At 47.2% G+C, this 23,610-nt stretch overlaps 2 protein-coding genes across 4 annotated transcripts; both read left to right on the top strand.

Moving 5' to 3' along the window:
- The first annotated feature begins 92 nt into the window (after window positions 1-92).
- Window positions 93-14,966, top strand: PABPC4 (poly(A) binding protein cytoplasmic 4). 3 transcript variants are annotated; one of them, XM_080379898.1, is made up of 16 exons: window positions 100-640; window positions 1,145-1,383; window positions 7,366-7,559; window positions 7,857-7,972; window positions 8,448-8,587; window positions 8,857-8,951; window positions 9,560-9,697; window positions 10,295-10,390; window positions 10,906-11,178; window positions 11,446-11,533; window positions 11,707-11,826; window positions 12,398-12,525; window positions 13,180-13,273; window positions 13,391-13,521; window positions 13,612-13,711; window positions 14,617-14,966. In XM_080379898.1, the coding sequence occupies exons 2-15, from the start codon at window positions 1,191-1,193 to the stop codon at window positions 13,696-13,698; spliced, it is 1,893 nt and encodes a 630-aa protein (XP_080236024.1). In that variant the 5' UTR covers window positions 100-640; window positions 1,145-1,190; the 3' UTR covers window positions 13,699-13,711; window positions 14,617-14,966. The 3 variants fall into 3 exon arrangements, with proteins under 3 accessions (XP_080236025.1, XP_080236024.1, XP_080236023.1); XM_080379897.1 differs by having other exon boundaries at window positions 106-396; window positions 705-1,383; XM_080379899.1 differs by lacking the exon at window positions 11,707-11,826 and having other exon boundaries at window positions 93-1,383.
- Window positions 14,967-19,645: 4,679 nt separating this feature from the next.
- PPIE (peptidylprolyl isomerase E) lies at window positions 19,646-23,320 on the top strand. Its single transcript, XM_080379901.1, has 10 exons — window positions 19,646-19,787; window positions 19,858-19,956; window positions 20,078-20,121; window positions 20,683-20,709; window positions 20,910-20,991; window positions 21,553-21,653; window positions 21,782-21,905; window positions 21,989-22,174; window positions 22,732-22,874; window positions 22,968-23,320. Exons 1-10 carry the CDS (start codon window positions 19,757-19,759, stop codon window positions 23,034-23,036), a joined length of 906 nt encoding a protein of 301 aa, XP_080236027.1. The 5' UTR covers window positions 19,646-19,756; the 3' UTR covers window positions 23,037-23,320.
- The last annotated feature ends 290 nt before the right edge of the window (window positions 23,321-23,610 follow it).

Consider the following 23,610-nt stretch of genomic DNA (forward strand, 5'->3'; position numbering starts at 1 on the left):
CTGGGCTTCCTGGCGCCGGCAGCGGTTTGGACAGAAATGGCAGCCCGCTTGCCCCGGGGCACGTCGGGCGGCTGGCGCCAGGCCGATGGCTGGGTTGTGCTGAGGGGCCGCCATATCCCCCATGAGGGGCCGTCGAGCGGCGACCCCAAAATGGCGGGAGGCGCGAGCTCCCTCAGCGCGGGCTGGCCCCGCCCCGCGCCGCCTCGGGCCGGCGGTCCTCCCCCCCGCTGGGGTCGCTGCAGCGGGCGGCGGCGGCGCGTCGTGCGGCCGGGGTCGCTCCCCGCCGGGCCTGGCCGCCTCCTCTCCGCGGCACGGCGGCCCGCTCACGCCGCCGCGGCGGCTATAAAGGGGCGCCCGCCGCCCGCCGCCCCCTCTCCGCTCGCCGGGCCGCAGCGTGTGAGTCGGTGTCGGGGCCAGCGCCGCCCCGGGCCGGGGCCGCAGGGCGGGGGGGGGGGGGGGGGCGCGGGGAGGCGCGGGGGCGCCGGGCGAGCGCGGCTGCGGCCCGCTCCCTCCTGCCGGCCCGGCCGCCTCTCGGGGCGCTCAACCGCCGCCGCCTGGTGCTTAACTGCCCCGCTAGCGCCGGCTTTCTCTCTCCTCTAAAATATAAACCTAGCAGAGAAGATTTAACTTTGAAGGAAAGGTTCGTATAAATACGTATTGCAGAGAGGCTTATTTTTCCTAATTTTCTTCTTTTTTTACCTCAGAAAATCAAACGGCTTCCGCTCTGAAGAACTGGGGCTAATTTAGACTCTTAAAGCAAAATAAGGGCCGTGGTTTTAGGGAGGTCGAGGCGGGTTTTGCCCCACAGCTGACGGCAGAAACGCTCGGGAGCCGGTGTATAAATTTTGCCTTTGTACCCGAGCGCCGCTCTCCCGGAGGGTTAACTTTTGGGTTTTATTTCTGATTTCCAGGCCTCTCCTCCCCCGTCAGGTGCTCTGTCCCGGGGCCTGGTGTGGTGGAGAACCGACCCCCGGTGCCCCCCACTGTGCCCTCTTTTTGGTCACCGGCCTCCTGCCAGCCCCCCCCGCCCCGGCTCTTTGCAGGCCCCTGCATAGTGAGGCTTTTAAATAAGATTTTTGAGTCCCTTCCCCCCACCCTTCCCCCAGTTTAAAATATTTACGAAAAGCTTGAATTAAACCCCAAGAATAGAACCCTTTTAGCTCCTGGTGGGAGCACGTGCTGGGTGGAAGATGAACACGGCTGCCAGCAGTTACCCCATGGCATCGCTGTACGTGGGTGACCTGCACCCCGATGTCACCGAGGCCATGCTCTACGAGAAGTTCAGCCCCGCTGGGCCCGTTCTCTCCATTCGGGTCTGCAGGGATATGATCACCCGCCGGTCCCTCGGGTATGCCTATGTCAACTTTCAGCAGCCAGCAGATGGTAAGTGACATATGCAACCACATCTGTGGCTTTTTTCTTTACTTTTATTCACTTCCCCCCCCCCCCCCCCCCCCCCCCCCCAAATCCACGCTGCTGTTGGTGTGTTGTTTGTGTAGCTGCCTATGAAAATTTTAGTTACGGGGTAAGTAATCAATCACTTGGTAGTGACTGAAGCTGGAATATTTTTTTACTGCTTGGTGCCTACAAAATACTCTGCAAATGCACATCTTGGTAACATCTCAGATAATCTATTTCTCTCTTACTGATATTAAACTATGGAGACTCGGGTTTGTTCCACACATACGAGAATAATCTCCACCGTGTTCCCCTTTGTTGTCACGTAGTTTGGGGCTATTTGTGTGGTTCTTCGTGCAGTCCTAGCAGAGAAAGTTCAGAGTAGGCAGCCCTGGCTGAATGCTCAGTTGGACTGGCTGAGCCTCTGGCTGCCCACTCCAGTTTAATGTTTGGGGATTTTGGTGGACCACAGGCTGCTGTGTTTGTGCAAGCAATTGGGTGGGTCTCCCAGCCTGGGAGGTGGTTAATGGGAAAGAAGGTGTGTTGTTCAATGCACGGGAAACCAGGTTGTCTCACATACTGAAGCCATGCTGATTTGCTCTTGCCAGACCCTTTTTTTCATACTTTAATTTTGTTCCTGCTCAAGTAGATATTCCAGAGCTGAAGCAGCAGTAGCATGTGAAGGATGGGACAGAAGAGGTCATTTTGGAACATGTCTTTTCTGGAAGAAAAATGGGTCAGCATTTTCTGCCCTAGTTTTCAGAGCCTTTGCTTGTTGACTGGAGCGAGTTTATCGCTCCATGCTGTGATTTAGCAGTATCTACGTACAATAAAGACATCCAAAGGATAAATGAGAGCAGACTTTCCCTTGAATTCAGAATCAGTTTGCAGCAGCACAGGCTTCAGCAGCAAGTAAACTTTTCCTTTAGCCTGTACTAAGTTATCCAGCTTTACATTATTACAGACAGCAGAGTGGCCTGTTTGTTGCACAGGGTAATGTATTGACTTTGGAACAAAGTATTTGTTGTGTAGAAAACAAACATTATTACAAAACTGTATTCCTGCAAGCTAGCAGAGCGTCTGGGATTGAGCTCTTGGCTGGAATCTCTGGATTTCAAAGTCTGTTTTTTGGATTTTTCCAAAGTCGGTTGTGACTATGTGCCATCCTAGCTTCCATCCTCTCCCAGGTCAAAGTACCTTCTGCATGTCCTTTCCTTGCCCTGAAAACTGATCTGATCAAGCACTTTTGATCCTTTTTCTTGCCAGGCTGATAAAAAACTTGCTTGCGCCCCAGTGCATAATTTCCCATTCATGGAACTCTCAGAAGTGCTTTTCATGCAGGCTAAGCAATGTATTTGTGTTTTTAAACTTCTCATCGAGAAGGAAAAAACCTGAGAGTCTGTGTAGGCGGTCTTCTCCTGCTCTGATGAACCTGGCTGATTCCCTCTTTTAAAACCACCTGCCTTTGTCTAGGCTATGATCTCATTTTGCAGGATGAGAGAAGCAAGAACAAGCAGCAGAAATAAAGCCAAGAAGGAAATCAGAGCTCAGATTAGATAAATGTTGGGGAGACGGGGTGCAAAAGTATCAAGCTCTCTGAAAGTAAGGAAGACCTGTATAAAGTGTAGTTACAATGTTAAAAGGGAAGAGTGGCTAGTCACGCGTGCTTCTTGCTTTAGAAGAAAAAGTTCTGCATCTTGTACAAATACAAAGACAGGTGTATTTCTAATGTATTTCAAAGTAATCTTTTATGATAATAAATAGGGAGGAATTTAGAGGGAGGTTGCATGATTCTGGGTTCCTGGTGAGGCAGCAGACATTTTAGGAAGTCTCAGTACTTCAAGTGATACTTTGACAAAGTGGTGTCTTGTTACTGCTAGGTCTTAGAAGGTCAAGTGATTTAAACCTAATCATTGAGTTAATATTGGGAAGGAGAAATATTCAAACTCCTCCTGCCCTCATGAAGAGATCTCTTCTGAAATGCTCCTAATTTCTTCTGTCTGGCAAGCTGCAGCATGTGTTGCTTTGCATAGGTAAAAACCAGCTGCTGTACTAAATGTAATGCAGCAGAACATAAACAGATAATTTTTGGAAAGGTGAGCCCGCTGGTGGTGAGTTGCAGTTCTCTCTGAAACAAACCTGAATATGAAGAATTTAATTTCTGTTGTCAAATGCAGAAATTGGGACTGTTTTCAAGGTGGCAGTACACAGTACTGCCTGTATGAGGGCTTTCTGAGATAAGGAGAGATCTGTATCTTCTTTCAGGAATGTATGACCAGAAATGCAGTTGGACATCATTTTACTGAACCTGTGAAAAGATGATGGGTGCTCTGTAGCACTGTAGGGATCTGGTTTGATTTATGGGTGGTAGCAGATGCTACAAAATACCACTTAAAGTAATCAGGAGGCTTTGTCCTCTGAAAACTTCCAGGGAAGTTCTTGTGGACACATCGTTAGTATGCCTGAAGTAGTAGTAGGTATTAAAGAAGTTGATCTATGATAGTTTGTGTTTCCCTGGCACCTTACATGGAAGGCTGAGTGCTTCATTAATCTGAAGAAAACAATGCTTTAACATTTTTGTGGTGGACAGGGCTCTGTCCTTACAGCTAGAGAAAGGCCATAGAGCAAGTCAAGTAGCCAAAACTCTTCTCCATTACGTGGGGCTACCAGGAGCTCACACTGTCACATCCCGAATGTGCTGTACACTCCAGAGTTGTGTGTCCAAATTGGTTCAAAGCATGTGTTTTTCTTTATATTTTGTTAGCTAATGGAGTGATGCTTGACCCTGGAAGGGGCTACTTTCTGGACATGCACTATCTAACTGGCAGTCTACTGCAGAGAGGTTATTTTTAGTGAAAGTAAGCTCTACTGTTTTTACTGCAGTTCTTTGGCCTGGTAACCAGTGAATGCTGAGTACTGAATCTGTCACACTGTGATAGGCAGATTAAGGAAATGCTTCAAAGTTCTGGCTAGTTCAGGCTCAGCTGTGGTCATTAATATTTATTCTCTTTGACTGTGAAGAAGGGAAAGAAAACGAACTCATTTCGTTTGAAAGAAAAGCTGAATTTCCTTTTTCATGTGTTCCTCATTGCGATTTAACTGCATTCCAGGGTTTCATAATATTGACAGTCATGACATGACAACTAGATAATGAAGCAAAGAAACTTTTAATATGGCTACAGAGGGAAGCTGTTCTGGAAGTACAGAAAAAACAAAACCTTTTCCAAGCCAAGAAGGAACGCAGAGTGGGATTAGATAAGTGTCTCTGAAGCAGCAAGCTGTAGAAGAAGCATAGACAACCTTTTTGTCTCCCCTCTTCCTTAAAGAGGAGAAGGCAATGTAAGGAAAGACCTGTGTAACATGAATGCAGGTGTGTAACTAAAAGGGAAGAGTGGTTACTTCATTGTCAAGAGCATTTTGTTCTAACTTCAGTGATCAAGGGATTTGAGTCTCTTTGTATGTAACATCTCCCTTCTGAAAAATAAGGGGTTAGATTTGTGCTATGTGCTTTTGTTGTTGGGTCTTTTTTTCTCTGCTTAGTGATGTAAGTGAGAGCCTGGAGGTTTGCAGAGCAGCTGCCTTTGCAGGATAAAACTCCCTGGGCAGAGTTTCTTCTGGGTGAATCTTGGTGCATGCATGTGGTTATCTGTCTTTATGCTGCTCAACCACAGTCACTAATTCCAGCATTGTGTTAGCTCTGCATCAGGGAGCCTGTAAGGGAGATTAATTACTTCGAAGCCTGAGGCAAACTACAAGGAGTGTTTTTATGCTTTCCCTATCTTGAAGGCTATGGAAGAGGAATGAAAAGGAAGCCTGAAAGGGGTTAAAAGTGTGTATAATGTTATATATGAGTTCCAGTTGAATCTGCTGGAAGGATGACAGGAACCAGCAGAGAGCAACAGATACCAGGAACTGAAATGGCTGAAGCTTTGTGGCTTTAAATAGAAGAAAAACAAGAAGGTTTTTGCTCAGGTTAAGGAAATGAATCAAACTTACCTGGCAGGAGTCATTCACCTAACTCATGCTGATCCTTTACAGGTTTTGGTAGGTCCTGATACAATGTAATTACATTTCCACCTCTGGGTATGGCAGACCTGTCTCAAATCTGGGAATCTGCCTAGGGCTTTTTTATGCTACTATTCACAAGAAGTGTCTGAGGGAATACTAGCAAGCTTTTGAAAGAGCAGTGCGATAGTGCAATACTGCTTAAGTATAAGCTTAGGAAGCTTGAAAGAACACAACCGAGTTTGTAACTAGTCTGTATCTCGTTAGCTTCTGTAGAGAGTTTCACTGTTCCCTCTTGTTGCTGCTTGATCTGCTTGTCACCTTTCAGGAGGAGCCCTGTTTCTGCTGCAAATGGTATATACAACTAGTTTGTGTCCTTGCCAACACATACTTCTGGAGGACCTCTCCCTGCTATAAATAAACACTGCCAAATTTGACAAGCTGGACCAAGTTGCCTGCTGAAGTGCCTACTAGGAATGGGCTGCAGGAAGAACCTCTGTTGCCTTGACTCAGAGTAGCAGCTGAGGAATCATTTTAGCATGGCAGTTAATTGCATTTAACACCTTTGACTAAATAGAGCTAGTGTAGAATCCTAGCAAATATAACTTTCCTCCTTAAATTATTATTTTTTAAGCCTGATTACTTCAGGAATGAAGTCCAGTAGAGCTTGTTTCCCAGCTGGGTGTATGTGTGAAGGATTGGGGAAGATAGTGATGGCACCACTTCAATTTAAAAAGCAACAACAACAAAAAACATTTCAAAGCACATGAAAAATTCTGAGAAACTTCCATGTAGTAGTTGAAACTGACTTTGGGAGGTAGCGAGCACAGGAGGCTTTTGTAGGTAATGTCCCATTGGAGTTCCTAGAGGTAGTTTTGTGAAATGCTGAGTAGTTACTCTGGCTGCACTAGCAAAGTCCCATGAAAGAAGGTGTTTGAATCGACATTTTCCTTGAATTTGCTGCTCCTGAAATCTAATCAGCAAGTATCACTGAGTGAAGGTGGCCTGGAAGAACTGAGCCAAACAAATTTGGAAAACTTGGGTTCTGCCCTGTTAATATTCCTTGATTTTAATGCATGTCTATTCCTTTCTTTCCCTACTTCGTGCTGGGAATTAACAGTCATCTTTTTCTCTGTGCACTCCATGCTGGGAGTGTTTCCTGGCACTGAAGAGTTCCAAGCATCTCAATTTTATGAACAAGATCCTAATGTGTGTACGTAATGATCCTTTTAATATATCAGTAGGTAGCAGAAATAGAATCATGGAGGGGGTTTCAGTGTAGGTTAGAATGACAGTGCTGGGGTTTTAAGAGTTTAGAGAAACAATTCCCTGTTAATCAGATCAGGTATATGAACTTTTTTCCAGAGTTTTGCCCGTTCTTGCTGTCGTCCTTAGATTGAGCAACTTGGGAATCATTTTTTGGCCATGTAAGTTAGAGGCTGACTCATGTCTTCCCAGCCAGCCACGTGTTCCTGCACATTTTCCCTGACCTGATAGGGAGATGATCTTTTTCTCTTAATAGCAATGAGTACAGCTAGGTGTGAGCCTCGTGAAAAGCAAGCAGGCCAAAGAGTCACTTCTGTTACTTCCCTTTTTTCCTCAGGGCTTCCTGTATTTCCTTTCCTTCTTTGGGTGGAACAATTTACCTTTATAATAATTAGCAATATAACTAATAAACCCCAGGCACTTTGACATTCATTTTGCTATGATTGTTAAAACGTTGCTGTAATGTAAATGTAAAATAGTCTGTTAAACCTATTATAGACTTAAACATGTCTAGTGACTGCTGCAAAGACCTCCCTTGAAACACCGAGTTAAAAGGTCATTGGAATTAGTTGCCCATGATACTACCCCAAATGCCTCCATGAGCTGAGTAAAAGTCAGAGAAGACAATCACCCACACGAGGGAAACCTTTTATTCTTTAACAAACCACAGAAACATATTCTTGACTTTTCTTGCAGCTGAGCGTGCTCTAGATACCATGAATTTTGATGTGATCAAAGGAAAACCCATTCGCATCATGTGGTCTCAGAGGGACCCCTCCTTGAGGAAGTCAGGGGTTGGGAATGTCTTCATTAAGAACCTGGACAAATCCATTGATAACAAGGCACTTTATGACACGTTCTCAGCGTTTGGGAATATTTTGTCCTGCAAGGTGAGATGTGGTTACTTTGTGCAATTCTTTTGTAGCGGTGACATGATCAGACACGTCCAGTGTAGGAAGTGAAAGGGACACCTTCTACCAAGTGAGGAGTGGAGTGTCTAAAAGGCAGAGTTGGCCAAAAGGTCAGGGATTGCTGAAGTTGGGTCAGATCTGGTCATGAAGCATGCAAGTCTGAAACAGATAATGCCTTCCTTGCCAGTAACCTATTTTCACGTGCCGGCCTTGTCTGAGCTTGACAGAGGAGAAAACATGTTTGGAGTGCTGACATTTTGTTTTCCACATATCTAGGTGGTGTGTGATGAGAATGGCTCTAAGGGCTACGCATTTGTGCACTTTGAGACCCAGGATGCTGCAGATAGAGCCATCGAGAAGATGAACGGCATGCTGCTAAACGACCGCAAAGTGTGAGTGTCACAGCCAGCAGCAGCAACGATCACGTGAACCGTGATGCATCTCGGTATTAACAGGGACACACAAGGCACTGGTTCTCCTGGCCCAAGCCTTGGCCTGCTACCTCTCCACTACAGGGCTGGTGAGTGACCCTGCCCAAGCCATGGCCTGCTCCCCCTCCATTACAGGGCTGGTGGGTTTCCCTAACCAAGCCTTGATTTTCTACCCCTCTGCTAGTGGGCTGGGGTGGGTCTCTGTGGCCAGTACTCTCCAATGCAGAGCTGGGTGGGTGTCCTTGGCCGACAGTAGAACAGGTGATTTTTCTGGTTGGTCTGTGGCCTGTTTGTCCTTCTCTTCTGCTGTCACCCTTTCTTGTCCCCGTTCCCAGCTCCTACTACACACTCATTTTTTGCCTCACTGCAAGTCACACATTGTTTTTTCCACTCTTGAAAACAAGCTGCTTATTGGGATTTTCATTCTTTTTTACAGATTTGTTGGGAGATTCAAGTCTCGTAAAGAGCGGGAGGCTGAATTGGGAGCCAAGGCGAAGGAATTCACCAATGTTTATATTAAAAACTTTGGGGATGACATGGATGATGAAAGACTAAAGGAGCTTTTCAGCAAATATGGTAAATACAGAAACACTTCTAATGAGGCTGTGAATTTCATGACCCATGGTAGTTTAACCATGTGTATAGCTCTACCTGGGTCACTTTGAGGCTGAGGAATACAAAGAGTTGAGGTGTGGGTAGTAGTTGTGCCTACACGTTGGACAGGAGACAGAGGCTGACCCGCGGATGAGAGCGAGAGAGGAGGGAGGGCTGGGGCTATTGTATGGAGTTTTAATAGTCATGAAATAGTTTTGTGACATCTTACTAACCCTGTCCCTTGATAACAGGTAAAACTCTGAGTGTTAAAGTGATGACAGACCCCAGCGGAAAATCCAAGGGCTTTGGCTTTGTAAGCTTTGAAAAGCATGAAGATGCTAACAAGGTATGACCGGGTTTTATGCTGCTTGGGTATCATCTTCAGGGAAGAAAACTTTTGGTTTATCATGGGAGCCTGTTACTAAAATAAGAGAAAAATCCTGCCTCGGGCATAACCTCTTCTAGGTGTGGGAATTTAGAAAACTTTTGCTCCTTACTGCTTGATGTTCAAGGGTAACTTGGCGTTTCTCCAGATTACTAGACCCACAGAATGCAGTGGTATAATCAGGAACATTAATTGCTGAATAAATACTACAGTGCAGGGTTTAAGGAGGAAGAAGGTGTCTAGAGTGAGATCACTGCTTAGAAATGGTCTTCTCTGAGCAGTATGCTAGTTAAAATATGGCCTTAATTACAAGAAAGGGTGGGGTTAAATTGACGAGTTGCTGTTAGTCCAGCACTTGGTGGTGTCAGCGTGCTCTCTCTCCTGATAACTTCAGTTTGTCTTTAGCCTGTTGTTAAAGGGAAGCAGTGCAAAGGTAACGTGGCAGCCTTGGTTAATTGGCTAACAGGCAGGGATACGATGTGATCTTTGGACAGTCCCGTCCTCGCAGGAACAGGTAGGTGCTGTCTTGCTTCAGCAGCTGACAGTTTCCTCTTGAACCCTTTCACCAGGCAGTAGAAGAAATGAATGGAAAGGATATCAATGGGAAAATGGTATTCGTAGGCCGAGCACAGAAGAAGGTTGAGCGCCAGGCAGAGCTGAAAAGGAAGTTTGAACAGCTAAAACAAGAGAGACTCAGCCGGTACCAGGTGAATAATTCTGTTCCTTTTCTAAATTTGAGCACTGCTTTCAGTCTGTTGGCAGAGTTGAAAGGAATTGACAAAATAGTCAGTCACAGTCCTATGAGAGATCCTGGGAGTTAAAATGTAAAGGCTAGTCTGTGGTATTTGAGGGAAAAGGAGGCATCTGGGGCATAATGAAAGTGTTCAGGAGGACATAAGGAAACAGTTGTGCAGTCTCATTTACTTTCAAATGGGGATATCTAGAAGGATGGAAAGGGCCAGCATAACCCTGTAATGTTGTGTCTCTAATTTATGACAAAACTGGATCATGTCAGAGATCGCATCTGAATCTTTCCCGCTCCTTGCAATGTAGTGCTGGATCGGGGATACATGGTGCAACAGGAAAGCAGAGGAAATCCAGACAAGCTCCCTTTCACCACAGTGGGACTTGTCTCTACACCTGTGCGACATTTATCGCCTTTGGCTTTGGGTGGTCGGGAAGGAACAGTATGCTAAATTAAGAGTTTTCAGATAAATTATGGCTCTGGCAGATGATGCTAACAGTCAATGTGCTCAAGATTTAACTTTTATGTTATGAATATCTTACTGTTCTCTCCCTTCTAGGGTGTTAACCTATACATTAAAAACCTAGATGACACCATAGATGATGAAAAACTGAGGAAGGAGTTCTCACCTTTTGGGTCAATAACAAGTGCCAAGGTACTGCGGGGTTTGGGGGGTATTTGGATTTTAAAACCTGAAGAAGAAACTGTTATCTGACATGGGATTGAAGGGCAGTTCTTATATCCCCTGGTCATTATGGTCCTGAGAACATCTGGACTAGTAAATACACAGGTTTCTTTGGGTCTCAGTGGGATTTTACTGAAAATTTACGTCATTCCCCCATCAAAAGAGGAGGGAGGAAGTGGCAAACACGCTTGTTTGCAGTGACTCCCAATAAGCATGAAATGGCACTTTCCTACATGTGTTTAGACGTTGCACCAAATCTTTCCCATTCCTTACTGTGCAGTGTGGGCCTGGGGACACATGGTGCTTACAGAAAAGCAGAGTAAATCCAGACAGGTGACTTCTCGTTCATTGAGTACCTGTCTCTACACCTCTGCAACAGTTATGTCCTACCTGCCTGAAATCTGACATTTAAAAAAAAAAAAAAAATGAATTCTTAGGCTAAGTTCTTGTAACGGTACTCCACTAGCAATTGGTCTTTACTGCAGGTGATGCTGGAAGATGGACGGAGCAAAGGGTTTGGCTTTGTCTGCTTTTCCTCTCCAGAGGAAGCTACGAAAGCTGTGACTGAGATGAATGGGCGAATTGTGGGCTCAAAGCCATTGTATGTTGCACTTGCACAAAGGAAAGAAGAGCGAAAGGCCCATCTAACTAATCAGTACATGCAGCGCATTGCTGGGATGAGAGCCTTGCCTGCTAACACAATCATTAATCAGTTCCAGCCTGCTGCTGGGGGATATTTCATGCCTGCTGTGCCCCAGGTGAGCTGAGCTAGTGTGGTTCTTTAACCTGTCTTGGAGCTTTGATGGCTCAGCTGCAGTAATCTCACTGAGCCATTCTTATGCCTGTAAGCAAATAACTCCTAATGAGTGGTGCAGTCAGTGGAGTTAATTCTGTGACTTCCCGGCTGCCTGTTCTCTTAATGTGAATTGAGGGTTGAGTCCTGGCAACAACTGCCAAAACATGTTGTAAACAATGTTTTGTTTTTAACTTGATGTCACCTCTGAGCTTGTCTGATCTTTCTTCAGGCTCAGAGCAGACCCGCTTACTATGCACCCAATCAAATGACGCAGATGAGACCCAACCCACGCTGGCAGCAAGGAGGAAGACCTCAAGGTGAGCATGCTAGAGACAATGTTTTGGTCGTGTGACCCTTTTGGCTGTACCTTCCAACAAGAACAATGCATGCTTTCTTTTCCGTGCACAACCCCAACCTGCTTCCTGTAGCTGACTGTCCTGGCTTGCCAGTCAGTTCTGTTTTGAGGATTTCCCCTCATTTTTTCCATTAGGCTTCCAGGGAATGCCAAATGCCATGCGCCAGTCTGGACCACGGCCAGCACTGCGCCATCTGGCCCCTGCCGGCAATGCTCCGGCCTCTCGTGGCCTCCCTGCCGCTGCCCAGCGAGTTGGTAAGGTGTCTGCCTCCCAGGCTCTTCCCCTTGTCTGTGAAGGGAGGAGGATGCTGTTGAGACTTGACTTTGACTTCCAAAGTTGGTTGTCAGATACAGATAACCAAAGGCCACCTGGAGCAAGGGGCAGAGACAGCACCTGAACCTTTCCTATTCCTTGCTGTGCAGTGCAGGTCTGGGGACAGTTGGTGCTACAGCACAGCAGTGGAAATCCAGATGGGTGGTTTTCCACTGGTTTGGAACCTATCTCTACACTTCTACAACATTTACCACTAAAAAAAAAATAAAGGCTATGTAGGTTTTGGATATTGTTTTCAGAGTAGAGCATCCAAAATAATTGCATTCCGCTGAGCAGCTGTAAAATACCTTAAATGTAAGATATGGAATCCATGGTTTAGTTTGAGGGAGAATAGCCCCTTCCTAAAGTAGCCAGTTCCATTTTGGAGGCCTGTTTCTAAAGTAGTATTACTGTGCAGAGCATAGTTTGAAGTCAGCAGTTAATACTAGACATCCCAACTTGCTTGTGTGTTGCTACAGGTGTTTGTAATTCTGTTGTCCTCTTCTTTTACAGGCGTTGGCACTGCAGCACAGAATTTAGCTCCTCGTCCGCCTGTAGCTGCCCCTGCTCCCAGAGCGGTTCCTCCTTATAAATACACCTCAAGCGTCCGCAGCCCGCACCCAGCTGTACAGCCTTTGCAGGTAACACGAGGGCCTGGGCTGTGAAGACCCTGCAGTTACTGCAGTCCAACAGGTTTCACATGCAACTGAAGTGTTTTTACAGAATCTTCAAGCTACTTTTATAACCCAGATAGCATCATAATTTGGAATTTAAAAATTTGGCATTGTCCCTTTGCCAGGGACAGCTTAGCCGGTTTATCTGTCCTGTACTTGCAAGCCCTTTTTAACCCAGATTTGCTCTAAGGATATTTTTCTTGGTTCTTTGCTTTCCCATTTTTGCAACCATTCATTCTCTCCCCTCCTTGCCAAATCCTCACTAGGGTATCATTGAAAGCACAGTTTGCTTTTCCCACAAACTTCTGGGTTGTAGTAAAAAAAAAAAAAGCAGGCATGGATGTTACTCTTTCTCAATTACGGCTTTTGTCTTGCAATGTTTGATCCAGTTTTTGTAAGGTATTTATGGTGCCTGTATGTGACATTATGGGCTTTTGAGTTCAGGACTTGGATGGAGCAAGTTTGTGAACGAAGGGTACCTTATCTGTCCTTTTCTGAAACTTGTCTGCTGTAGGCTTGAAAAAGATTGTGTTTTAGAGGGAGAGAATATCTTACTGCCTCTGAATATGAAGCAGTCAGCCTAGTATCTATTTCAAAACCCTCATGTCTGCCCTTCTATAGGCACCTCAGCCTGCAGTACACGTGCAGGGACAGGAGCCGCTAACGGCCTCCATGCTGGCTGCTGCCCCTCCCCAGGAGCAGAAACAGATGCTGGGTAAGTGAAACTTTAGTTCTTACAGATTGCATTTTAATTTGAAACCTGAGGGGATTTCCCGAGATGACTTTTTAATTGAAACTTGGCTGTCTGAACTTTTGGTTTTTTGTTCCCCAGGAGAACGTTTGTTCCCTCTGATCCAAGCTATGCACCCCAGCCTTGCAGGGAAGATCACGGGGATGCTGCTAGAGATTGACAACTCGGAGCTGCTGCACATGTTAGAGTCTCCGGAGTCCCTCCGGTCAAAGGTAAACTGGCCTGTTCCTTCAGGTGGGGTGGACTGTGGGAGGCTTTGGTCAAGAGAGCAGGTCTCACTATCAGTAACTTGTCTCCCCGAGGTGGAGGAGGCTGTTGCAGTGTTGCAGGCTCACCAAGCCAAGAAAGAAGCTGCCCAGAAGGTGGGCGTGGTCACTGCTACCTCTTAAACCAGGAAGACTGGTGAGTGTCTTGGTCCTTAGCTTCGGTTAAAAGCTTCCAGAATCAGAGTAAATAAAGCATGAGTGTTAGCGAACAGCAGCTGGTCCGGAGGCCCACGTAGGTCCCTGTGCAGCACTTGTCTGATTTTAGTCCGCTCCTTAAAAAAAAAAAAACACCACCCAAAACCCACAGTAATGTAGTTTCTCCCAACAGAAAGAATCCTTACTGTTGAAACTTTAGAAATATTCTTCAGAATTCTTATTTTAATTAAGCATCAAAAAGATGTTGTGTAAATCCCTGAAGTGTTCCTAGCAGTTAACGTGTCAAGGAAGGAATAATGTATTGAGATGAGTCTTGTGAAACTGCTAATCTGGGAAACAGAATGAGACACACAAGATGTTCTAGTGACTTTGAGGCTAAATAGGCTGTTAATGCCCATTCCTTATCCTGACAACCATCTGCCTACGGTGTATATTGAAGTGCTGGTGTCAGGAATGTCATTTCACTGCATAGGTCTGAGCGAATGCTGTCTCCTGTGTTTGGGGCTGGCTCTTCTGAGTAAGGCTTTTGATTCTTTGATTGCCTCTTCTCACTTTTGACAACCCATTTTTCTGTGGGTTGTCTGGAATTGATGTCTTCAGTACTTCTTGTGAAGCTGATGTGGTCAGATGTCACCGCTCGGAATGATGAGGGATCTTACATTTTCATCCATCTATTTCTTAGCAGCTCCAGTCACTGGCTTCTCTGCTAAAGAGTGAATTTCTTGACAGATCATCAGAAATGGGTATTATCCACAACCATTCACAGCTTCTCTGTGTCTTGCAAATTATATTTGGAGTCCTTATGGCTTGTCATGCTGGGAGGTTCAGTAGCCTGGAGTGAGGTGTGCTGTGTGTAGGTAACTTGTCTTCCTCTCCTTCCTCTAGGATGCAAAGAAGCCAAATAGCCCCTTCATAGACGTCAACTCAAGATGTTTGAAGATTCTTCACTGTCCTGCAGATCTCAATGCCGTGCAGCATATCATATAGTTATATTGCATTTTGTAAATTAATCTTTAAGATCTTATTTAAAAAGCCAACTTGGAAGCTCTAGATTTCAAAAATGAGAATTGGGCTTGCAAGCTTTTCCTTTGTGGTCAGAACAGAGCTACCCTTTGTGTCTTCTAAGGAGGACATTGAAGATTTTAGGTTGAAAGTATTTTGTGGTTTTGGTTTTAACTGAACAATCCAGTTTGGAAAGTCTGGAAAGCATTTATCAATAAAGAAATAAAGTTTCACTGTTTGTCCTCTCTTCTCTTGATTTGGTACGTAAATGTGTTATGGCTTAGTAGAATTAAGCTGATGGGCAGTTGTCATGATTTGGTAAAATTGTGGTTTGAGTTATTTTACTTGTTAATTTGAGACAGTAACTGTTTTGAAGCAGCTGTTAGAACTGTTGCAGGCAGAGGTTGGGTTTGGTTAGTGTCTGAAGGGGTGAGGGCTAAGCGGTGACGTAGCAGAAGGGTCTGGGGGTGTTTTTTGAGTGAAGTGTCGGGGAGGGGGGGGGGGGGCTCGGCTGCCTTTGAATCGAGCAGCTTTGCTGTTCTTTGTGTGCATTTCTGTATTTCCAGCTGGATGTTTAAAGGTGTCGTGATGGAGGGAAGACACAGTCACTCAATATGAGTGATCAGCAGACTTCGTTTATTGTCTCTTACAGTCACCTTTTATGCCTTGTTATAATTAGCTCATACATATTACAAAAGTTAAGCTCATTATTGGTTAGTTGCCTAAATACCAAGCCCGCCCCTAGTTTCTCTTCTGTAGTTATCTGTTCCCACCTGCAACATTCTTTTCCCAGTGAAATCTTCCTGTTATTGTGTAACAAAAACAGCCAAAGACAGTGTATTTTGCTTTACTTCAGATAAGCTGAGAGCGATGTGCATTTTTGTCCAGCCAGCTGGACTATAAGACCTTTTTCAGCTAGCCAGTTATCCACAATTCCCCCATTTTTATTTTGGGCGACATAGGCCTGGTTGACCATTTTCAATAACAGCATTTTAACACAGGAAAATACACAGCCAACTTATAAAATCTCAGTTCAGAAGGATAATTCCAGAAATACTTGAAAAATAAAGTTAGCTTGAAGCTTTAATTTAGATGCTCTTTCTGTTCCAGTGATATAAAAAGTTTAAAAAATTCAAAGGTAATTTTAAAGTTCTGAACATGGACTAATGCAAGCTCAAAACCCAAAAAGAAACCAACCTGATGTTTGACTAGGAATATTTGCAAATATTTTAGTGGAAAATCCCTGACCATTAACAATTTTCTGTCCAAATAACAACTGCCCTTATGCAACCAACCAGTCCATACATTTTCTGAGGAATACCTCATTGATATCAAAGAATTAACAAAGGGAAAAAAATTAGTTCTAAGCCATATACATTCATAAGTGGATTTTTCAATAGTTACATACAGATTTACACACTAAGCCATAATGGCTTGTAGGTGATACACACAAGAAGAGTACATTGCTTATCTGTCTGAATGTCTATGCTAAATTTGACAACTATGCCACAAGCCAAGCCTACGTGGGTGCTGTATGTTATGCACGTTCCTTAACAAACAGAAGTATAATAGGCAGATTCCCAAGATCTAGTCCCCAACCTAATTATATTATTTTGTAGCCAATTAAGGAAAATAACACAAATGTGCATATCTACATGTGAACACACCTTTTAGTTCAGAACCAATCTGTGATAAAAGGCCTTAGCCTTATGGCATCATCGAATCTTAATGAGTACAGTAATTAAAAATGCAGTCTTACTGTAAGTGCGATTTATGCTGACATTCCCTCAAATGCTACACGTATTTCTCACTCAACTGCCTCAAGTTAAAATAGTAGTATTTGTTAATATGTATTAAAAAATGGTTAATTCTCTACAATAGCAGTTGACTTCCATAAGACTATGTAAGCAGAAGAGGCTTTAGATGGGTTTTCTGAATACTAACAATTTATTTTAGACTGTCTAAACTCAGGTCTTGAAAGATTTCACTCTGCCAGACATAGAAACACTGTTGCACTCCAGTTGTGATATGCCTTTTCCCAAGTTGTCACATGCACATCTCGCTCAAGCAACATTATTGTTAAAGTTTCTCTCTGCTACATAAAAGCGTATTGCACTTGTAGATACAAAAGACAACACCCTTACTTAGATTATTACCTTATTACCTCATAACTCTTAGTATACCTTGTATCTCTGATTTCATCACTTCAAAAATTCACCAGGAGCAGATAAACCCACAGCATCAGACTAAACTACACCTTAACTGCCGATTCAAATAAAGGCATTCTCTTTAGATATGCCTAATGCTTACAAATAATTTTGGCTGGTTTTGATCAAAAAACGATTATTACAATAATGATCAAAAATAATAATCCGGTTTGCAAAATGTCTTTAAGCCAGCCTCCTAGTCCCAACCAATTTCCACATTCAGAATACAGCATAAATACAGAATACAGAATAAATTATCTCCATCAAGGCAAAAAGGCTTCTTTTTAAACACAGAGATGTTTGCTAGTTCAAAGCAGAAACCCATTTCTTGTAGGTGACATCTGAAGCACTTTCTTTTTCTTTTTTTTTTTTTTTTGTTGTGGGCTTGTAATCAAGTCCGTATTTTCCCTTGAGAAGCTTAAGCTGTTCCACTTGTTTCAGGAGTGTTTCCAACTCTGAGTTGTCGAATAGGTCCGTATTTCCCAAATATATCATACATTTCCTCCGCTGTGATTTTATACGGCAGGTTCCGAATATAGAGGATCCGATGGACCTCTGGGGGCAGCCGGATGTTAGCTCGCTTGGCCGCTTGCATCGCCATGGCGACCATCGGAGGGGGGAGGGGTGCCGCCTTGGAGAGAAACCGCGGCGGGGAAGGGGCCTTGCCGGGCTGCCGCGGGGCACCCGGCTGCTATCCCATACGCTAACAACCCGGGTAATGCCTTTTTACAATCTATGTCCTGCACGCTCCGCTTTTCTAAAAAGCATATGAGCGAATCGTACGTCGCTTGTCTCTCCACACCTTCGTCAGCGCTGTCGCAGCCTTTGCGAGACTTCGGCGACGCGTGGCCGGCGGGACCCTCTGTAGGTGCTCCCGGGCGCGGGGACTGTGCCCTGCCGCCTCCTGCGCTGCTTTCAGGACCGGTACCCGAATCTCCGTCGAACCGTGGCTCGCAGGTTCAGGCCTCTCTAGGGTCCCTGTTCGGGCGCCATTTGTCGCGACGGAGGGAAGACACAGTCACTCAATATGAGTGATCAGCAGACTTCGTTTATTGTCTCTTACAGTCACCTTTTATGCCTTGTTATAATTAGCTCATACATATTACAAAAGTTAAGCTCATTATTGGTTAGTTGCCTAAATACCAAGCCCGCCCCTAGTTTCTCTTCTGTAGTTATCTGTTCCCACCTGCAACATTCTTTTCCCAGTGAAATCTTCCTGTTATTGTGTAACAAAAACAGCCAAAGACGGTGTATTTTGCTTTACTTCAGATAAGCTGAGAGCGATGTGCATTTTTGTCCAGCCAGCTGGACTATGTCTATGAGACCTTTTTCAGCTAGCCAGTTATCCACATAAAGGTTCTGTTACCGAAATCTCAGAATGAAGAACTTGTCAACACCAATGTGATGCAGATAAGCAGATGCTTCTTTATTGATGGCCAGGTGTGTGAGCGAGTCCTCTCACAATCAACGCACACCAAGCTTCAAAATCAGACACCTCATATAGAACTCATTCATGCATAAACATAGTATTTCCTGAAAATCATTAACATATTCTCGCTTCATATGTTAATTAGCTTATCAGTCCTTCGTGCTCGTGCAAATTCTTCCAAGAATTGTGGACAGGGGTCTTTGGGAGGAAAGCCGATTCCTCATGGTGTACTTTTTACCTTTTGCCTGGTATGTGATGGTCTTGCAAGTTTGCAGTGTTCTTATTGGTCTGAGATAATTTATGTCCTTGTCGACCATCTGCTGCTTCTGCTTGTTTCTTTTAGTCGCTCCCTCTAGATAACTTACGAACAGGCCCCTTGTTAGCGAAAGTTAGAGAAACAGACTCCTCCTTTCATTAGTTATTTCATTAATTATTTCTTTCAAACTATGGTTACATGACCTAATTACTATACCTACATTCTTTGAGTAAATATGTTTACACTTAACTTATTGTCCCTATTCCATACAATTTTTTTACATCAATTATTGAAGTTCATGATTTCTTGGCAGGTAACTGTGAGTTGTTTCATTTGGTTGCTCTCAGTTCTTGGCCTTGGTACAGGGCTGTACAGAGGATTTCATAGCAGCCTTTGTTGTACAACTACTAGTTTCATTAAAATATATTTCCTATTCCTCTATATTTCTATTAAAATTATTTTATAAAATCAAATAAAGTTATTTAATTCTAACCATTAGCAAATCTGTAACAGTTCTGTTGCTATTTTATCCTCTAAAGGTGGCCGCCTTTTGGCGGTGGTGTTGATAAATGCGTTGGAAACTATTTTTTTGGGATAAACGTGTTATTTGATCACGGAGCAGGCGGTAATGCTGCGGGAGCGAGCGTCCCCCCGGAGCGAGCGTCTCCACGGAGCGAGCGTCTCCACGGAGCGAGCGTCCCCCCGGAGCGAGCGTCTCCACGGAGCGAGCGTCCCCACGGAGCGAGCGTCCCGCCGGAGCGCCTGCCCGGGCGGAGCGAGCATCCCCCCGGAGCGAGCGTCCCCCCGGAGCGAGCGTCCCCCCGGAGCGAGCGTCCCCCCGGAGCGCCTGCCCGGGCGGAGCGAGCATCCCCCCGGAGCGAGCATCCCCCCGGAGCGAGCGTCCCCCCGGAGCGAGCGTCCCCCCGGAGCGAGCGTCCCCCCGGAGCGCCTGCCCGGGCGGAGCACACGCCTGCTCCGTGCAGCTGCCTGTTTATCGGGGGGTCCCGGCGCCAAATGCTCTTTGGTTTGGGTAAATCACGTAGAATTTCCGTTAAGCCGCAGCGCCCCCGGGCCGCCCCGCCCCCCCCTGCGGAAGGGCGTGCGGCGGTTCCGGGCCGGGCCGGGCCCAAGATGGCCGCCACCAAGCGGGTGCTGTACGTCGGTGAGTGGCGGGGCCGGGGGGGGCCGGCGGCGGGGCCGGGGGGTGCCGCTGACCGCTGGCCGCCCCGCAGGTGGGCTGGCGGAGGAGGTGGACGAGAAGGTGCTGCACGCCGCCTTCATCCCCTTCGGGGACATCACCGACATCCAGATCCCGCTGGACTACGAGACGGGTGAGTGGCGGGGCGGGGGCTGGGCCCGGACCCCCTGCCCAGCAGCTCGGGGGGGAGTGTCCGGGTCCCGTGGGACCGCGGTGCCTTTGCTGCCCGTGACCGCTCGCTTCTCCCCCCGCAGAGAAGCACCGGGGATTCGCCTTCATCGAGTTCGAGCTGGCGGAGGTGAGCGAGGGCCGAGCGGAGGCACCGGGCTGGCGCGGCGCTCGGTGGAGGCATCAGGAATAACTTCCCCAGCCTCGGATCGCTCTCCAGCAGCGGGAGATGCTGCTCGGCTCTTCCCAGTTCCCGCTTTTCCCATTTTCTTTGGGCTAAAGCGTGGCCGCTGCCAGCCCGGCTGCTCCCTGCGGTCCCTGGACCTCAGCACCAGTGGCTGCATAGATCTGTCACCTTACAGTTTGTCTTGGGCTTCATACGTAAGGTCTCTCCTCTCCCAGGTGCCGGTATAAACAATAAAGCATCTTAAATAAGATAGATGTGCCGCCCTGAGTGCCGGGGGGTGAGCCCCGGATACTGGTATGGATGCGGCTCACGCAGGATCCATCCGTTCCTACAGCCCTGGGGGAGCTGAGGTTTAGGAAAACAGCCCTTTGGCCATTCTTTTTTTTTTTTTTTTTTTTGCCACAAAATGCTGCAGCACGTATTGGCTGAGCCTTGCTTTTAAAGCTATAGAGAGGAAAAATGAGGATAATGATTTTTTTGTTGTTGTTTTTTTTTTTTCGGCAGGATGCGGCGGCGGCTATTGACAACATGGTATGGATGCTGCTCCCGCTCGCCCACGGAGCTGCGGGGCTCCACCGCCTTCCCCGTGGCACAGAGCGGAGCCCGGCGTGGTGTGGGGCTGCACGGGGGAGGCTCTGTTTGACCTTGGGATGGGGGGTGGGGATGGGTGGGCTTGGGGGGCAGGGAGATTTTTTACCTGTTGGTGGGTTTTGTGCTTTTTGCTTCTGTAGAACGAGTCCGAGCTCTTTGGCAGGACAATCCGTGTGAACTTGGCCAAACCAATGCGAATTAAAGAAGGATCATCCAGGCCCGGTGAGTTGGTGCCTGGGCAGGGAGCACAGCCCCCAGAGAGCCTTTCCGCTTTCCAGACCCTGAGGCAGAGAGCTCTGCTCCGCCTCCTCTTTGGGGATCTTGTGGATCTGAGCAGCATCCTAATAACTAAATAATAACCTAATAACCCCAAATATTCCCAAATTCCTTGGGTGGAAACGCTCTTGGCTGCACTTCTGACTGCCTTCATGCCCTTTGACAGAGGGCATGGCACGCACACACACATGGGCCTGGTAGAATTACCTGCACATCTGGCCACATCTGTAAAGGCAGATGGAGCTAGGGCCGGGCTGAGCAGTTGCCCTGCGTGGGGCTAGTTGCAGCCAACAGCCCGTGAGCCCCCAGCGACGTGTGGGAGGAAGAAGAGATGACTTTGTCTCTCATTTCCCCGCACGCCGTGTCTTGTGGGGTAGGCAGCTGCCAGCTGGGTGCGATCCTGCTGCCAGCGCCGTGCTGAGCGCTGAGCCGTGCAGCTGTGTGCGCGCTCGCGTGCGGCTCTTCGGTTCGGTTCCTGTGCTCTGACCCTTCCTTTTGCTGGCGCAGTCTGGTCGGATGACGACTGGCTGAAGAAGTTTTCGGGAAAGACTTTGGAGGAGAACACGGAGGAGGGAGGAGCAGAGGCCCCCAAAACAGAGGTGCAGGAGGTAGGAAGACCAACCGGAGCTGTCTGTATCCCTGCGGTCCCCACGGCTGAGAGCATGAGGCCAGCCATCTCTGGAGGCAGAGCAGAGGAATGTCATCTCAATTTGCTTTTTTTTCTACTCCTGCCCAGGGCGAGCCTCCTGCCAAGAAATCCCGGGTCAACCCTCAGGTTTACATGGACATCAAGATCGGAAACAAACCTGTGGGGCGGCTGCAGATCCTCCTGCGCTCCGATGTGGTGCCCATGACCGTAGGTGAGCAGAGGATCAGCCTCCCCGGCAGGGTGGCTTCGAGCTGCGCCGCAGCGCTCACCCCTCTCCCCCTTGCCCCCCTACAGAGAATTTCCGCTGCCTCTGCACCCACGAGAAGGGCTTTGGCTTCAAAGGGAGCAGCTTCCACCGCATCATCCCCCAGTTCATGTGCCAGGCCGGTGACTTCACCAACCACAACGGCACTGGAGGCAAATCCATCTATGGGAAGAAGTTTGATGATGAGAACTTCATTCTCAAACACACGGGGCCAGGTAGAGCCGACTCCTCGGGCAGGGGCTGGAGAGCAGAATGGCTCAGTGTCCTCCAGGGGCCACGCTTGGGCTGTTTTCACCTAGACTGTGTTGATATTATAACCCTGAATTATAATCTACGTTGGCCACACACTTCTGCTGTGGTGTGATCTGCTGTGGTCAGATCATCGTGTGCTGCCAGCATTCAGCAAGCAGAAATGCGTCGTGCACTCTCCATCCATGCACCGTTAATTTCTGCTATTGCATGATGGAGAAAGCGTTTCGGAGCTGCTCTCCTGTTTGCTTTTAGAGGAGGAAAGCAAAAAAGCAAGCAGGTTTATCTCCAAACAGGTTTTCTATTACTGCAGCTGAAAATAGATGAGCAATCTCTACCCCTTCCCTCCTTTCATGCTTGCAAGTGTTTTGACATTTTTGGTTTCCGAGAGTTTCTGTAGAGCTGAACATTCAGAGGCTCTCCTAAAACCAGGAGCGTTTTGCAGGATATGGGAATGGGTTTGGGTCAAAGCTGAAGCTCCTCGCTCCCTCCCCAGCCGTAACACCGCATTTTTTGGTCACAGGGCTCTTATCGATGGCAAACTCTGGCCCAAACACCAACGGGTCCCAGTTCTTCATCACTTGCGATAAAACAGACTGGCTGGACGGGAAGCACGTGGTGTTCGGGGAGGTGACGGAGGGCATGGACGTGGTGCGGGAGATCGAGGTAGGTGCCGGCAGCAGGGGGGTCGTGGCAGAGCCGACCTCCTTCCTGCCCTTGGACTTCGTGCCTTTAATTCCTGCTGCTCTTTTCCCAAAGGCTCAGGGCACCAAAGATGGGAAACCGAAGCAGAAGGTGATTATCTCGGACTGCGGGGAGTGCCCGTGAGCTCGGCTCTGGGAAGGGGGCTGGATGGGGTGAGCCTGGCGCGGAGGGGCTGGGGTGGGGGCAGCCCCATGACCCCCCAGCAGTGCCCCGCTCCCACGGCTTCTGTCGGAATTGCCCTGCCAAGTGTGGTGCGAAGGTGCCTGCGGACAGTGCTGGGGGGGTCTGACCCCGCGAGGATAAATCGCTTCTCAGCCTGCGCCCCCCGAGCGGGGCAGGGCTGGCTCTGCTGCTGTGTGCTGGAAGGACTTGACGTTTGGTAAAAATAAAACCTCGTTTTAAAAATACTGAGGACCTTCCCCTGGCTGTTGAATGCTCACCGTCGGAGGATGGGCTTTGCTTTTAAGCAGAGATGCTTTTTTGGGTTCTTGTTTGGTTTTTTTTTTTTTTTTTTTGCATTTGCCTTCATCTTCTCAAATCCAGTGCCTAAATCCTGGCTCCAGGGAAAGCTGCCCGTGGATGGGCAAGAAGAGCAGAGTGGAGTCAATCGTGATTTTTCTGTAGCAGGCTTTCCTGAAGGCGTTTTTGGCGTGTCCCTGGCTTCGTAGTGTTCGTTCCCATCAGCAGAGGGAGGCAT

The sequence above is a fragment of the Falco punctatus genome, assembly GCF_963210335.1.
Source record: "Falco punctatus genome assembly, chromosome: 3".
Lineage (NCBI taxonomy): Eukaryota > Metazoa > Chordata > Aves > Falconiformes > Falconidae > Falco > Falco punctatus.

Excerpts from the sequence above, each read along its gene's own strand:
- PABPC4 (XM_080379898.1), top strand. The coding sequence starts at position 1,191 with ATGAACACGGCTGCCAGCAGTTACCCCATGGCATCGCTGTACGTGGGT. Across the intron at positions 11,534-11,706 it reads GCAAGGAGGAAGACCTCAAG|GCTTCCAGGGAATGCCAAAT; the intron begins GTGAGCATGCTA and ends TTTTTCCATTAG. Across the intron at positions 13,274-13,390 it reads GGAGCAGAAACAGATGCTGG|GAGAACGTTTGTTCCCTCTG; the intron begins GTAAGTGAAACT and ends TTTGTTCCCCAG.
- PPIE (XM_080379901.1), top strand. The coding sequence starts at position 19,757 with ATGGCCGCCACCAAGCGGGTGCTGTACGTCG. Across the intron at positions 19,788-19,857 it reads CAAGCGGGTGCTGTACGTCG|GTGGGCTGGCGGAGGAGGTG; the intron begins GTGAGTGGCGGG and ends GCCGCCCCGCAG. Across the intron at positions 22,175-22,731 it reads TCTCAAACACACGGGGCCAG|GGCTCTTATCGATGGCAAAC; the intron begins GTAGAGCCGACT and ends TTTTGGTCACAG.